We start from the raw sequence: 14,998 nt of genomic DNA, 5'->3' as shown, positions 1-14,998 counted from the left end.
TCTGTTTGCCAGTCATCTAGTCTCTGTGAAACATATTCTGTTCTTTTGATTGTTAGCTTGAGAATACCTTTTCCAAACCCTTCACCTGGTTATCTCACACACTCTCAGTATTTATTCCCCCTAAAATACATGTAAATGTACTCTGACCAGCAAATTGGTGAACTGTTTTTCGTTTCCTATTTGTGTATCTTTTTTTCTTTTTGAATTTTTGTGACTTTATTTGAACCAAACTGATAACGCCAGGAGCAAGATCTTAAAATGCTCCCTTATTTGTGCATCGTAAACTTGTCTCCCTCCACTCCTTTGCTACCCATAGCACATCAGGTTATGTTGAATTCTAATTAGTTAAACCACTAGGGTTTTTAATAAAGTAGTAAATAAAATTTTTTAACAGAATAATTTCTGCACAGAAAGAATAGACAATCTACTAAAATGGTGTATGTATAGAAAATAGAGGTTGGTGATACCCCTTATTTTGTGGGTTAAAAAGAGTTGGAGCCTAGTGATAATATCAGCATAACTTATACAGTTTTTGCTTTGACTATTTCTATTATATTTGCTTTCTTTACATTTGGAGTTTTTATTGTATGTGAGGATAGTTAGATGCACTGGCTCATAGAGGTGTTCTGCACAAGAGACAGTAAAACGTACCCCTGCCTATCATGCTATTTCTTCTGGTTGATAACATGAATATATTTGTATTTTTTTTTCTATTCTTTTCTGTACTCCACAGTGGAGGTAATTGTGATAAAAGGATTTTTAACCAAATAATATTAAGATAGTAAAAAATAAGCTATTTCATTTGATAAATTATTTCTACTGCATCAAAAAAAAATAGGTCTTGGCCCTGGCTGGTTGGCTCAGCAGTAGAGCATCGGCCTGGTGTGCGGGGGACCCGGGTTCGATTCCCAGCCAAGGCACATAGGAGAAGCGCCCATCTGCTTCTCCACCCCCCACCCCCCTCCTTCCTCTCTGTCTCTCTCTTCCCCTCCTGCAGCCAAGGCTCCATTGGAGCAAAGATGGCCCGGGTGCTGGGGATGGCTCCTTGGCCTCTGCCCCAGGTGCTAGAGTGGCTCTGGTCGCCGCAGAGCGACGCCCCCTGGTGGGCAGAGCGTTGCCCCTGGTGGGCGTGCCGGGTGGATCCCGGTCGGGTGCATGCGGGAGTCTGTCTGACTGTCTCTCCCCGTTTCCAGCTTCAGAAAAATACAAAAAAAAAAAAAATAAATAAATAAATAAATAAATAAATAAATAAATAAAAATAGGTCTTCATTAGTTTTGAAATGTGATGGCAGAAAATTTTGCAATTAAACAATAGTATTAAATGGAAAATCTTAGAAATATAAATGCTTCTGTTTTGAAATATTATGAAAGTAAAATTTTGACTTAGTTGAAATTATCAGTCATTATGTAGCTTACTTTAATAACTGCTTTATATAATAACAGATATTTCAATGTTGAATCAAAAATAAGTCAGAGGCTGGGTGAAAAGGGCGGAGGGATTAAGCAAAGAAAAAAACTCATAGACACAGACAACAGTATGGTGATTACAAGAAGAAATGGAGGCTGGGGGAGGCAAAAGAGGGGGCCAGAGAGGGAAATGGTGACAGAAGGCTTGACTTGGGGTGGTGAACACAATGCAGTGTACACATGATGTATTATAGAATTGTACACCTGAAACCTATCTAAGTTTCTTAATGGCACCCAAAAAAATCCAATTAAAAATAAATAAAAATAAAAAATTAAGAAAATTTAAAAATGAAAAAAATATCATAGCCCTGTCTGGGTAGCTCAGTTGATTAGTATTGTCCTGATATGCCAAAATTGCAGATTTGATCTCCATTAAGGGCACATACATGAATCAACCAATGAATGCATCAGTAAGTATAACAACAAATCGATTATGCTCTGTCTTTTTCCCTTTCCCTCTCTCTAAAATCAATCAATAAAAAAAATTTTAAATATAAATCAGTTGATTTTTTTCTTTCAAAGACATAAAATAAAGCTTATAGTATACCATAATCATTATGTGTTCTTATTAAAATGTAACAGATGGGCCTGACCAGGTGGTGGCACAGTGGATAGAGCATCAGACTGGGATGTAGAGGACCCAGGTTCGAGACCCCGAGGTTGCCAGCTTGAGTGCGGGCTCAACTGGTTTGAGCAAAGCTCACCAGCTTGGACCCAAGGTCACTGGCTCAGCAAGGGGTTACTCAGTCTGCTGAAGGCCTGCGGTCAAGGCACATATGAGAAAACAATCAGTGAACAACTAAGGTGTCGCAACGAAAAACTGATGATTGATGCTTCTCATCTCTCTCTGTTCCTATCTGCCCCTCTCTCTGACTCTCTCTCTGTCTCTGTAAAAAAAAAAAGGAAAGGAACAGATGGGGTTATAACAGTTAGTGAAGTCTCTTTAGGGTAATAATTTTGCCTAAAACACTAGGTTATTTTGATTTAGTGTTATTAAAACCGTTAAGTATAGCCCTGGCCGGTTGGCTCAGCGGTAGAGCGTCGGCCTGGCGTGCGGGGGACCCGGGTTTGATTCCCGGCCAGGGCACATAGGAGAAGCGCCCATTTGCTTCTCCACCCCCCCTCCTTCCTCTCTGTCTCTCTCTTCCCCTCCCGCAGCCAAGGCTCCATTGGAGCAAAGATGGCCCGGGCGCTGGGGATGGCTCCTTGGCCTCTGCCCCAGGTGCTAGAGTGGCTCTGGTCGCGGCAGAGCGACGCCCCAGAGGGGCAGAGCATCGCCCCCTGGTGGGCAGAGTGTCGCCCCTGGTGAGCGTGCCGGGCGGATCCGGGTCGGGCGCATGCGGGAGTCTGTCTGTCTCTCCCCCTTTCCAGCTTCAGAAAAATACAAAAAACAAACAAACAAACAAAAAAACGTTAAGTATTTTGAAATAATTAGTAAAGCATTGGAAGTCAATTTACTATAAAATCACAACTAATTTCTTTTGTATTGATTGCTTATTACATAATGGGAATAGGCATTCCTTCTGAGAGAAAACAGATCAGTTAACTTTCATAGTGGAATCTAGAAACTTTAGAAATATGATTAAGGTTTTCTGTTTTATTTCTTAAGGAATTTGTTGTAAAATAAAATGGCCTAATGCCATATTTTTGGTCTTGTTTTTATATACAAGACTAGGTGGTCTTGTTACATAAGCCTCCTAGCTTATGTTAACTGGCTCTAAAAGAAAAAATGTGATGGACAGAAAGTCATAACTAAAATTACTCATCTCTTTATTCAGACAAAGTTTTAGCCAGTATTAAGACAAAACATTGTTTATTAACATTTCTTTATTTCCTAATTATTATTTTAGGATATATTATTAATAGCAAGAGCAAAGGTAGGAGTTCTAATCTTAAATAATCCTTCACTTCTCTGTGCCTTATTTGTAAATAGAAGATGAAAATACTAGTATCTGTTGTCATAGTTATTTGGTACATTTTAAGACATAATGGACAAAAGATTTATGCATGGCCAAAAAGCACTTAAATGCTAAATATCTTTGGCTATTAGAAAATACAAATTAAGACTCCTATGGGATACCACCACACCCCCCCTAGAAAGACTAAAATTATAAATATTATCAGTACCAAATGTTGCCAAAGATGTGGAGCAACCAGATCTCACTTTTTTTTTTGATGGGAATGTAAATAGTACAACTAGTTTAAGATAAGGTTTGGCGATTTCTTAATCACTAAACATACACCCAGAAATTCTACTACCAGGCAGAACCTATTAGCTGCGAAAATATATTTTCACAGTAGTGTTCATAGCAACTTCAATCAAAATTCTCAAACTAATTCCTAAAGGTCATCAGTAAAGTAGATAAGCTATCGCATATTTGTTTTAGCGGAATGCTCCACAGCTCAGTGGTACCTTGAGATACAAGTTTAATTTGTCCTGTAACTGAGCTCGTAAGTTAGTCAACTCGTTTATCAAACAAATTTCTCTCATTTAAAATAACTGAAATAGATTTAATCCATTCCAGCCCCCTGAAACATCCCCAAACATCGTTAATTATGAAAAAATCCGTTTTTAATTAAGAAACACACATGTATACTTTACCAATGTATAACAAAATATATGAAATAAAAGAAAAAAGTGTTATTTAGTACTGTATTCTTACCTTGGAGACAGACGAGTGCAGCTAACGGAGGTGAATGGCGGAGGAGGAGGGAGGGAGGAAGGGATGCAGGCACTGTAGACACATAAACTAAAACTTCACTTAACACTACATGTAAACTAAAACTGTATTTTCTTTACTTTAAACAAAACTAAAACTGCACTTTCTATACTTTAAATGAAACCACAAAAACTTAATTGTAAAAAAAAATGCATTCTTAACTTTAAACTTAACCTAAGCTTAACATTATGTATTTTTCATTTAATCATCACCTACTTTTTGCCTTTTTGGCTGCACTTTCAGCACTTTCACTTGCAGGACTTTTGAATAAAAATCTATCCAAAGAGGTTTGCTTTGGCCTGCCTTTTAAAATGTTATGGAAATGTGACACGTGTCATTAAAAGGTGCTGAAGCATGATCAGTTGAAACTTTTTCTGGGTTCTTTTCAATGAAACTTGAAAGCTTCTCCCACATTGCCAGCATGTCTTTAATTTCACTTGTAGAAATCACTTCCTCCAATTCTACCTCCTCCTCAGAAGCTCCGTATGTTGCATCATCTGTAGCTCCTTCAACTCCTCAGTTGAGAGTTCCTTCTCATGTTCCTCGATGAGCTCGTTTACGTCACCCTCTACCTCTAGTCTAGACCCATCAACTTTCTGAGGGACACAATCTCCTCCAATGCTTCTACCAGCTCTTTCTCTTTCACCCACACTAGCAGAAGCTTCTCCATTTCTTCATGGACATCTGTCCTTAATTGGGATAGAATTGTAGTTTCTTTTGCTGGATTTGCGCTTTTGATGGCATCCTTTTGTTTAAGGATGGTACAAATTGTAGATGTATTGCGGTCGTACAGCCTTGCCATTTCAATCACTCGTACACCACGCTCATGTTTTTCTATTATTTCTTGCTTTACTTCTATCGACATTATTCCCTTCTTCTTCTCCCCACTGTCCTTTACACTCTCTTTCTTTAGCCCCATGATAGCACACAAAAAAAGTTAGTAAAAAAATGCAAAAGTGATGCAAGAATGAGTACAGCGCATGAGATTTGACTTGATTCTGTGGGTAACACGTGAGAAAGCATGAGATGCTGGTGTTGTGCTGCTGATACTGGACTCGTGTGCCAACACACCAACTAGCGGCAGCTTTCCGAATCACGACTCGTATCGGAATTTCGCTTGGATTTCAAACAAAAATATGGACTGAGTCGCAGCTCATATCTTTAAAAATTCATATGTTGGTCTGCTTGTACTACTGTACACACAAATGATTCCCAAACACCAAGATTGTACATGTGTGAAGCTCTTAAGATAGATGAAACTAATCTGTGGCTAGGACTGACTAGGAATGGGCATGAGTAACAAGGATTGAAATTACATTAGGTTTATGAATGTATCTGTATTCAATAAATGTACACTTAAGTTTTTAGCATTTATTGTTTCATTTAAAAATTTACCTAAAATTTCACTTAGAAACACTGAAAACAAGTACATTATCATCTAGTTAATGATGTACTTGCTAATGTACTCAAGGAAAATGGAGGGTGTCTGCAATTTACTTTGAGATGAAATACATTATAAAATGATAGAAAAAAGATGGAGAAATGTGAAAAAGTAAGGATAGTAGAATATTGTAGAACCTAGGTGGTGACTGTATCTAATTTTTTAAACTTTTCTATGTATTTGAAAATTTTCATAATAAAATGCTGGGGGAAAATTTTTTCAGTTTTTTAAAAACATTTAGTTATTGATTGTAAGTTTAAAAAATATTTTGAAGACATTCACATGTTCAAATGAAAAAATTATGTTCTATTTTACTGTTATGTGCTAGAATAACAGAAGTACTATTTCCAAAATAGCATTGTTTGAGAACACATATAGTCCGGATCTTTCACTAACATGCCATTTTGTCAGATTTCTAAATGGATTTTACTTGGAAAGCTGTCTCTTTGTTGACTTACAAGACTTCTTGCTATCATCTGAAGCCGAGTTTGTGCAAAAGATGAAAGAAGGACTTTCCCTTCTGTTGTTAAAATAGACCCGAACAAAGAGAAATAAAAAATACACACCTTATAAATTGTTTCACTGTAAGAAGAAAACATATTTTCTTTTTTTCTTTCCAGGTGGTGGAGCTATTGTTAGCTCGAGGGGCAAATAAAGAGCACAGGAATGTTTCTGATTACACCCCTTTAAGCCTGGCTGCTTCTGGTGGCTATGTGAACATTATCAAAATATTGCTAAATGCAGGAGCCGAAATTAATTCTAGGCAAGTTTTATTTTTCTGCAAACCCTTTACGAGTGTTATATTAAAATGATATTTGTAGAACAATTATCTTTTTAATGCCATATTTAGGAAATTTCTTCATTATAAATTTAGAATCCAAATTGTTAGAGATTAAGATTAATTTTATTTACATATTTCAAACTGTTGAAACTCTATTTCTTATGGTACTTAAAATAAACATTGTTCTTACAAGTCTTTATTAAGCAAGTATGTGATTTAAAATGGAAAGTCCATCTTAATAGTCACCCAAGTCATTATGTTGAATGAGATGCAGAAAGTATTCTAGTTCTGGGTGGTAAAATATTGGTGATAGAGTCTTGGTATTATCTCTTAAGATTTTCAAGGGCTAAGAAAAATGATTATTTTAAATAATTCTGAAAAATAAAGAATATTATATCCTGAAATAGAATTCTAAAATATCATCCAATTTTCTGGTACATTTAAAATGTGTATTTTCCCTTTTGTTCTCCTCATACCTCCACCCCCAGAACTGGTAGCAAATTGGGCATTTCTCCTCTGATGTTAGCAGCTATGAACGGGCACACAGCCGCAGTTAAACTACTGTTAGACATGGGCTCTGACATAAATGCTCAAATAGAAACCAATCGGAACACCGCCCTTACCTTAGCCTGCTTCCAAGGAAGAACAGAAGTGGTTAGTCTTCTGCTTGATAGAAAAGCAAATGTGGAACACAGAGCTAAGGTAAGAAAAAGCTTGAGATTTATACATGGATTTATTGGTTTGATAATTAAGGTGTACAGTAGCAAAATGCTCAGTTCCTAGTAACATTTATCTCACATATATATTTAATCAGAAATCACTCTTTATGACTCATTCAAGCTTTAATTCTCAAAAATACAATAAATTTTATAGGTAATAATGACATTAGGATTATCAGGTGAAAATTATATACCATTAATGAAAGAGGGAATACTTATTAAGTGCTAATAACATGCCAAATGCTTGTATCATACAGATTTATTTCAAAACAAATTGACATTGGGTTGAATTATCCTTTAATAGGTTACACTGTACTTCAGAGAGGCTAGCACTATCATTGTTGACATTCAGTTGAGTCTTTGTAACAACCATGATTGCACCCCCAGACTGTTGTTCTTTAACATTTTAGCTCTTTCTTTTGTCTTACGTGTTGTTGTTTTTTTGTTGTTGTTTTACTAAACTTAGACTGGACTCACACCACTAATGGAAGCTGCCTCTGGTGGATATGCAGAGGTGGGCCGAGTTCTTTTGGATAAAGGTGCTGATGTTAATGCCCCTCCAGTGCCCTCTTCGAGAGATACAGCTTTAACCATAGCAGCAGATAAAGGGCATTATAAGTTCTGTGAGCTTCTCATTGGCAGGTATGATGTTACCATACCCTTCATATGTGACCATGGTGTTACTTGTGATTACTGTTCTCTCTGGGCAAATTGTGACTATTAAAAAATCAAATAAGACTACTATAAACTACATGTTTTATTTTCTAAACCTACCTCTGTTATTTTCTACCCACACAGAGCTGTGCTACATTGTCTAATTTATTTCAGTGCAACCTAGAAATATTTTTTCTTTCTCTGTGTGTATATACATTTTTAAAGTACTATAATAAAGTATCTGAACATCCAGCTATTGTCATCCATATTCATTTACATGTCCTATAGTTTTGAATTTTGCAGAGTACCACTTCAAGTGCTAAAACTGTGGCAATAATCTAAGTCTTCATTGTTTGTTTTCATGTTCTTTATAGTAACTTGGGCTTTTAAATAACAGTTCCAAGTTATCAGACAAGATCCAGGACTGTTTCTGCTGTCAGTCACTTAGAAGCTGTCTGGCAGTTTTCCAAAGATACTTGCCTGTTTAATTGGATTTTTAAAAGACCTTTGCATGGTGTCCTGAGCAGTAGTATTTAGTAGTAACCACTAACAACTACTATTATTCATTCACCATGAGTCTTATTTAAGATACTTGCCTGCTTAATTGGATTTCTTAAAGACCTTTGCATGGTGTCCTGAGCAGTAGTATTTAGTAGTAACCACTAACAACTATTAGTCCTTCAGCATGAGACTTATTTATTATGATGCACACTGAGTTCTAAACCTGCATGTTATTCTGAAGCTAAATGTGAATACATGAATACGAGTCATTTGAAACAGATGTAATTGCCTATTAGGATAGTATTTGTGACTCTAGGATGCTGTTTATTTAATGTTTTAATTATATTAATGGGACATACTTTTATGTTTCACTAAATTCACATTTTCTCAGAATTTGAAACTTAGAATTATAATGAGTCATCATTTTTAAAATAAAAATCAATTATTGTATATGGTTATTTTTTTTAATTCAGTGGCATATATTTCAATAATAGGAAACTCTTTGTAATGTTATTTTGAGAGAAAAACACATTTTAGTCCTTGAATATTAAACAGTTTTCATCTTCACAGAATATTTTTATACTACATAGTTTATTTTTAGCTATGTCATTTCATTTTAAACAATGATATCCATGTCATTCATTTAGGGGAGCTCACATTGACGTACGTAACAAGAAGGGGAACACTCCATTGTGGCTGGCAGCAAATGGTGGACACCTTGATGTGGTTCAGTTATTGGTGCAAGCAGGTGCCGATGTGGATGCAGCAGATAACCGCAAGATAACTCCTCTTATGGCAGCATTTAGAAAGGTAGAATTCTTTTATCCTCATTCACATGGATGCTTTTCAGTTAAGCTAGGAAGTACATAGTTTAGTGATCACCTAAGACTCATCTAAACAGTTTTACCATTGACTAATTACTAAGAAAAAGGAAATTAAATGAAAACCCAGCTGCCAGTATTTAAAACTATTGAAAATCAAGTGTACTAATTCAGAAATAGAAATACATTTTGTGGAAGCAAGAGAAACTTATTTTCTCCTTTTATAGTACATAGCATAGAACTGTGTATAAGTAATTTCTTAATAATTTGGTTGATCTCTTGAATGCAGTTTCAGTTTATTACTGGAAAAGGATATTATTTCAGGGTTTATAATTTTGAGTTCTGTCATTCTGAGACATGTAGGTAAAATCCCTGTAGATTCCATATTATTTTGTTGTATTGAAAAGTTTTACGGCCCTGGCCGGTTGGCTCAGCGGTAGAGCATTGGCCTGGCATGCGGGGGACCCGGGTTCGATTCCCGGCCAGGGCACATAGGAGAAGCGCCCATCTGCTTCTCCCCCCCTTCCCCCCCTCCTTCCTCTCTGTCTCTCTCTTCCCCTCCCGCAGCCAAGGTTCCATTGGAGCAAAGATGGCCCGGGCACTGGGGATGGCTCCTTGGCCTCTGCCCCAGGTGCTAGAGTGGCTCTGGTCGCAGCAGAGCGACGCCACGGAGGGGCAGAGCATTGCCCCCTGGTGGGTAGAGCTTCACCCCTGGTGGGCGTGCCGGGTGGATCCCGGTCGGGCGCATGCGGGAGTCTGTCTGACTGTCTCTCCCGTTTCCAGCTTCAGAAAAATACAAAAAAAAAAAAAAAAAGAAAAGTTTTACTATATAAATTGCAAGAAATCATGTCTTTTGTTATTATTGTTCTCTCTGATTCTGGCTCTTTTTTTGCTTGTTTTGTTTTTAAGAATTTTTTAATTTTTAAAAAAATTTTTTATTTTATTTTTTTTACAGAGACAGAGAGAGGGATAGACAGGGACAGACAGACAGGAACGGAGAGATGAGAAGCATCAATCATTAGTTTTTTGTTGCGCATTGCGATACATTAGTTGTTCATTGATTGCTTTCTCAGATGTGCCTTGACCGTGGGGCTACAGCAGACCGAGTAACCCCTTGCTCGAGCCAGAGACCTTGGGTTCAAGCTGGTGAACTTCTGCTCAAACCAGATGAGCCCGCGTTCAAGCTGGCGACCCTGGGGTCTTGAACCTGGGTCCTTCCGCATCCCAGTCCGATGCTCTGTCCACTGCGCCACCGCCTGGTCAGGCTGATTCTGGCTCTTTATACCACCTCTTCCCTGGGTATCCTAGATTTCTCAGCCACTGACTCTTCCTCAGCAGTCAAACTTACTCTTTCTCACTGGATACCTGCCTCTTCTCCAAACAAGCTAGCATATCATTATCAAGTTAATCTTCCTAATAACCACTCCACTATGTTAATATTCATCTTCAAGAACCTTTTCCAGTCTCCCTAGTCTCTGTAGTACTTTGAAATCCACTTTTAGTTTGTTATTCAAAGCCACCATACTAGTGCTCTAAGCTCATTTCACATTATGAGCCCATAATTTGGAGAGTCCTCTTGCTTGGTCATTGTTCCTTTCTCTTACATCACCTTTTTTCTTATCATTGGAATGCCCATGCCCCTCCTAACTTTTCCAAATGTATTCATTCTTTAGATACAATATAAATTTTTCCTTCTTCCAAACCTCTTTCTAGCCTACTTGAGTTCACATTGTTACCCAATCCCCTAAAAGTAGAAGCTCTACAATCTGTTACTATCTTTATCATCGTGTTTGACAACTATGTATCGTTGTCTATAACTGTATATACTCTAATGTCTATACCTTTCCAGATAGACTTAGCTATTTAAGGACAGTGTTTACCTTTTATACTCTTGTACTCATTCCATTATTTATTTTTTTAGTTCCTACCATGGGCAACTCTAATGGTTGTGATTTAATCAGGGAGTTAAGATCCACACAAAAGTCAGGTAACTGTGAGTTGTCCCATATGAATAATTTAGGTACTGTAGAAGTGTTGGCAAGATGTCAAAGAATGATACAAAAGGTGTGGATGAAAATGAATAGATGCAGTTGAGAAAATATACTAAATATAAACAATGGTTTATACAGACTGGCTAACTTACAGGTATTGTGTCAGAGAGCAGTAGTGCATATTGGAAAAAGTGGGAAGCCTTTTGAATGCTGGTGTGAAAAATTTGAACTTTTCTTAGTGAACTGTGTTATAATGAATAATATAATCATAGCTCATGCTTTAGGAAAGTATTTTATTTCTTTCACTATCTACTGCAGTGCTGTGCATTCAGTTTTTATCTGAGAGAACAAAACTGTTATTTCTATTCTTTGTTTTAAAATTTTATTGAATTTATTGGGGTGATATTGGTTAATAACATCATGTAGGTTTCAGGTATATCTACTCTATCAATGCTTAGAATTGAACAGAAGCTCATTTCTACTAAATTAGGGGAAAATGAAGTGTTTTTTCTTTTTCTTTCAACATATCCCCATTTCTTCATACTGACTTTGGGGTTTGATTTTTTGTTTTATTTAGAGTGATTTATATTTTAAGTCAGGTTATTCTGTGCTTTTTTTGGAGAATGTGATGAGAATGAACAACTTATTAGAACCTAAGCCTCTTTTTCATTTGTAGTGCAAAAAATGCTTGATTAAGGCTTTATTTTGTAGAACTAATGGCAAAGGACTCTTAGTTAAGATAGACTGTAGATTTACTGAATTCTGTTAAGAGTCTGTTTTAAATATGACATTAATATCTATTTTTTAGGGTCATGTGAAGGTGGTACGCTACTTAGTTAAAGAAGTCAATCAGTTTCCATCAGATTCTGAATGCATGAGATACATAGCAACCATCACTGATAAGGTAATATATTGGTCAGGTTCATCCCACTGTATGAGCTAGGGATATCTTTGGTTTTATATACAAATATCCCATGCTAACAGTCTTCGTTTGAACTATAATGTGTGGTATATAGCAATTTTCATTTACGTATTATTTGGGAATAAAGTATGCTATTTATTAAGAGGCTCTTAACGTTATTGCTAATGAAGCAGTAAAATATTCTCTGTGTTAGATTTACTTTATCTTTTTAAATGGTACTAAACTAATTTAGTTTTATGTGAATACTAAACAATCTACAGCAATTGTTATTATTCATTAGTGCTATAATCTATGTATGTTTATCCAGGCTGATAATATATTCTGAAATAACAAGCCCAGTAGGTTCTTCTTTCATACCTAAACAGAAATGAACGTAGTATGTACTTTTAATCATAGGAATAAAACTTGAATGTCTTCAGCATAAGATAAAATCTGGAGTAACTGTCAGCTAAAGAATGATCTGGATTGTATTCTTAGGATTTTTACAGGAAAAGTAGGTAAAATAAAATAAATTCTATTCTTGTGAGAGATCTGATTGAGAGCTTACCTTGGTAGTGTTTTGGTTTTAAGTTTATAAGACATGGTCTGAAAATCCAAAGAAGTCAACCGATATAAAAATGTCTTATCACATTTTCTTAGCAGTTATTATGTAATAGTGAGCAGCTTTTCCCCATAGATTTTATTTAACAGGTAACTCAATGTCTTGCCTGCCTTTAGATTTCCCTATGATAATTAACATTCCTGGAAACCATGAGGTATTTTTGTAAGGTAGGAGAAGGTTAAAAATAAGGCTTTTTGTCTTAATAGGGAAATAGCTCTTTCCTATCAAAAACAGTCTTCTGAAAATGAAATCACTGAGAAAAAATTCTTGCACATGAAGCTGTAGCAACAAAACTTTAATATGTGACAACAGTTCTTGTCAGTTAAGTATTTAAGAATTTGTAAAATTTGTCTTTTATTGATATTGACCTTTTCCTTAAGCCCGTTAACCAGCTGACATAAATTATTGCTCTTCTATTTGCTGTAAAATTTCTTGTATTCAAATTATAGAAGTAAATAATAGTAGGTTCAGAAGTACCAGTCAATGATGATTATTTTGAAGAACATTAGAGTCTCTTTGCTTGTGCATTTCTTTTTATTGCTTAGAAATTAAATTTAATCAGGTGACATTGATTGATAAGAGTACATTGGTTTCAAGTGAACATCTCCATAGGCACGTGCATTTTTAAAAATGTTTTTATATGCATTCGTTTTTGTCTTACCACTGATCTTTATAGCTTATGTTCATTCATTCAAGTACCTTAATTAATATCTTCATGTTTTCAGGAATCTCTCTAAACATGAATTGTTTTTTGAGACTGGAAACATCTTAATTTTTCATTTTAGGAGATGCTGAAGAAGTGTCATCTTTGTATGGAATCAATAGTACAAGCCAAAGATAGACAGGCTGCTGAAGCAAACAAAAATGCCAGCATTTTATTAGAGGAGTTAGACTTGGAAAAGGTAATGATCACCTTTACATCTGAATATACTTATTGCCTTCCTACTTTTTCCTCTTACTTTGTAATCTACTCTTGTTTCATTTTTGTTGTTGCTTTTGCTTTAATTATGTACATGGTTTTCTCTCCAAGTTTGGCTCAAATAATAGAAAGAATTAGGAGTATTTTTAAATATCTTTAAAAGAACATTCTTTATATTCAAATTAACAAAATTTTATTATAGAGATAGCATTGATTTGAAAGTCAGAAAACCTAGCCTATAGTGCTCAATTTTAGTCCTCTCTAAGCTAATGAGCTATTAACCCCCATCCAAGTCTATATACTTCATTGATCCTAGACCTGGTAATTTGTTGCTAAGTTTTATTAGAAGTACCAAATGCACTAAGCCATAGCCAACTAATGAAATACAACCCCTTGGTGGAATGTTTAATGAGTAAATTTTTTTCTTATTTATTTATTTATTTATTTATTAGTATTTTTTAAGTGAGAGAAGGGGAGATAGAGAGACAGACTCCTGCGTGAGCCCTGACTAGAATCTCCTGACAACTCCTGTCTGGGGCCGATGCTCGAATCAGCCAAGCTATCCTCAGTGCCCAGGGCTGTCGCTCGAACAAGTCAAGCCGCTGGCTGCGGACGGGGTAGAGAGAGTGGGAGAGAAACAGATAATTGCTTCTCTTGTGTGTCCTTACCGGGGATCGAACATGGGACATCCATGTGCCGGGTTGATACTCTCTTCACTGAGCAAACTGGCCAGGGCCGAATGCATTTTTTAAATGGATGAATTCTCTTGTACTTTTCTCTTTCAGGCAAACTACAGCATCATTCCCATCCATTCCCAGCATAATATTTGGATAGTCCTATAGTTGGTTGGTTCTTTACTCTCCATTCCCATCAATAACTATCCTCAAGAATGTAGTAGAAATATGTAGAAATTATACAGGAAAAGAATTGGCTGACATTGAATGTTATACAATACATATTCTGTCATATTTCATCTTTTATAAAAGGATTTAAAATGCTATACAGTTTAACATACACTGTTTAAATTTGTAAAAGATATAGTGATAGTTAAAACCTTTTGTGATTTGAGTAAGTTCCATTTTTTACTATTACACTTGATGACTTTACTAAACTATATATTTCATCTTGCATAAAGAAAATATAAATTATTCTAAAGATTTTATTCTAATTTAAATGTGGAAATATACTGTTATTATCTGTAAACTATATTCAGTATTGGAGATTTTCCTTTAAAATATTTCTGGTATAGCCTGAACAGGCAGTTGCACGTCAGCCTGGGGTGCTGAGAACTCAGGTCACCGGCTTGAACACGGGCTCATCCAGCTTGAGCGTGGGGGTACCAGCTTGAGCTGCAGGGTCGCTGGCTTGAGTATGTGATCATAAACATGACCCCATGGTCACTGGCTTGAGTAAGGGGTCACTGGCTTGAGCAAGGGGTCACTGGTTTGGCTGGAACCCCCT

The 14,998-nt window shown here is 36.2% G+C and overlaps 1 protein-coding gene across 5 annotated transcripts in view; it reads left to right on the top strand.

Annotated features, from left to right (window-relative positions):
• The window catches only part of ANKRD17 (ankyrin repeat domain 17), a 183,029-nt gene that overhangs the window by 134,105 nt on the left and 33,926 nt on the right, over positions 1 to 14,998 (top strand). For all 5 annotated transcript variants that reach the window (XM_066386214.1, XM_066386213.1, XM_066386211.1 and 2 more), the window contains 6 exons: positions 6,249 to 6,391; positions 6,898 to 7,111; positions 7,595 to 7,770; positions 8,931 to 9,093; positions 11,904 to 11,999; positions 13,404 to 13,520. In XM_066386214.1, coding sequence (XP_066242311.1) covers positions 6,249 to 6,391; positions 6,898 to 7,111; positions 7,595 to 7,770; positions 8,931 to 9,093; positions 11,904 to 11,999; positions 13,404 to 13,520 — 909 coding nt within the window. The remainder of the gene's footprint in view (positions 1 to 6,248; positions 6,392 to 6,897; positions 7,112 to 7,594; positions 7,771 to 8,930; positions 9,094 to 11,903; positions 12,000 to 13,403; positions 13,521 to 14,998) is intronic.

This window comes from Saccopteryx leptura, chromosome 5 (genome assembly GCF_036850995.1).
Source record: "Saccopteryx leptura isolate mSacLep1 chromosome 5, mSacLep1_pri_phased_curated, whole genome shotgun sequence".
Lineage (NCBI taxonomy): Eukaryota > Metazoa > Chordata > Mammalia > Chiroptera > Emballonuridae > Saccopteryx > Saccopteryx leptura.
The sequence above is the reverse complement of the archived record's forward strand: the minus strand, read 5'-3'. Positions and strand labels throughout refer to the sequence as shown.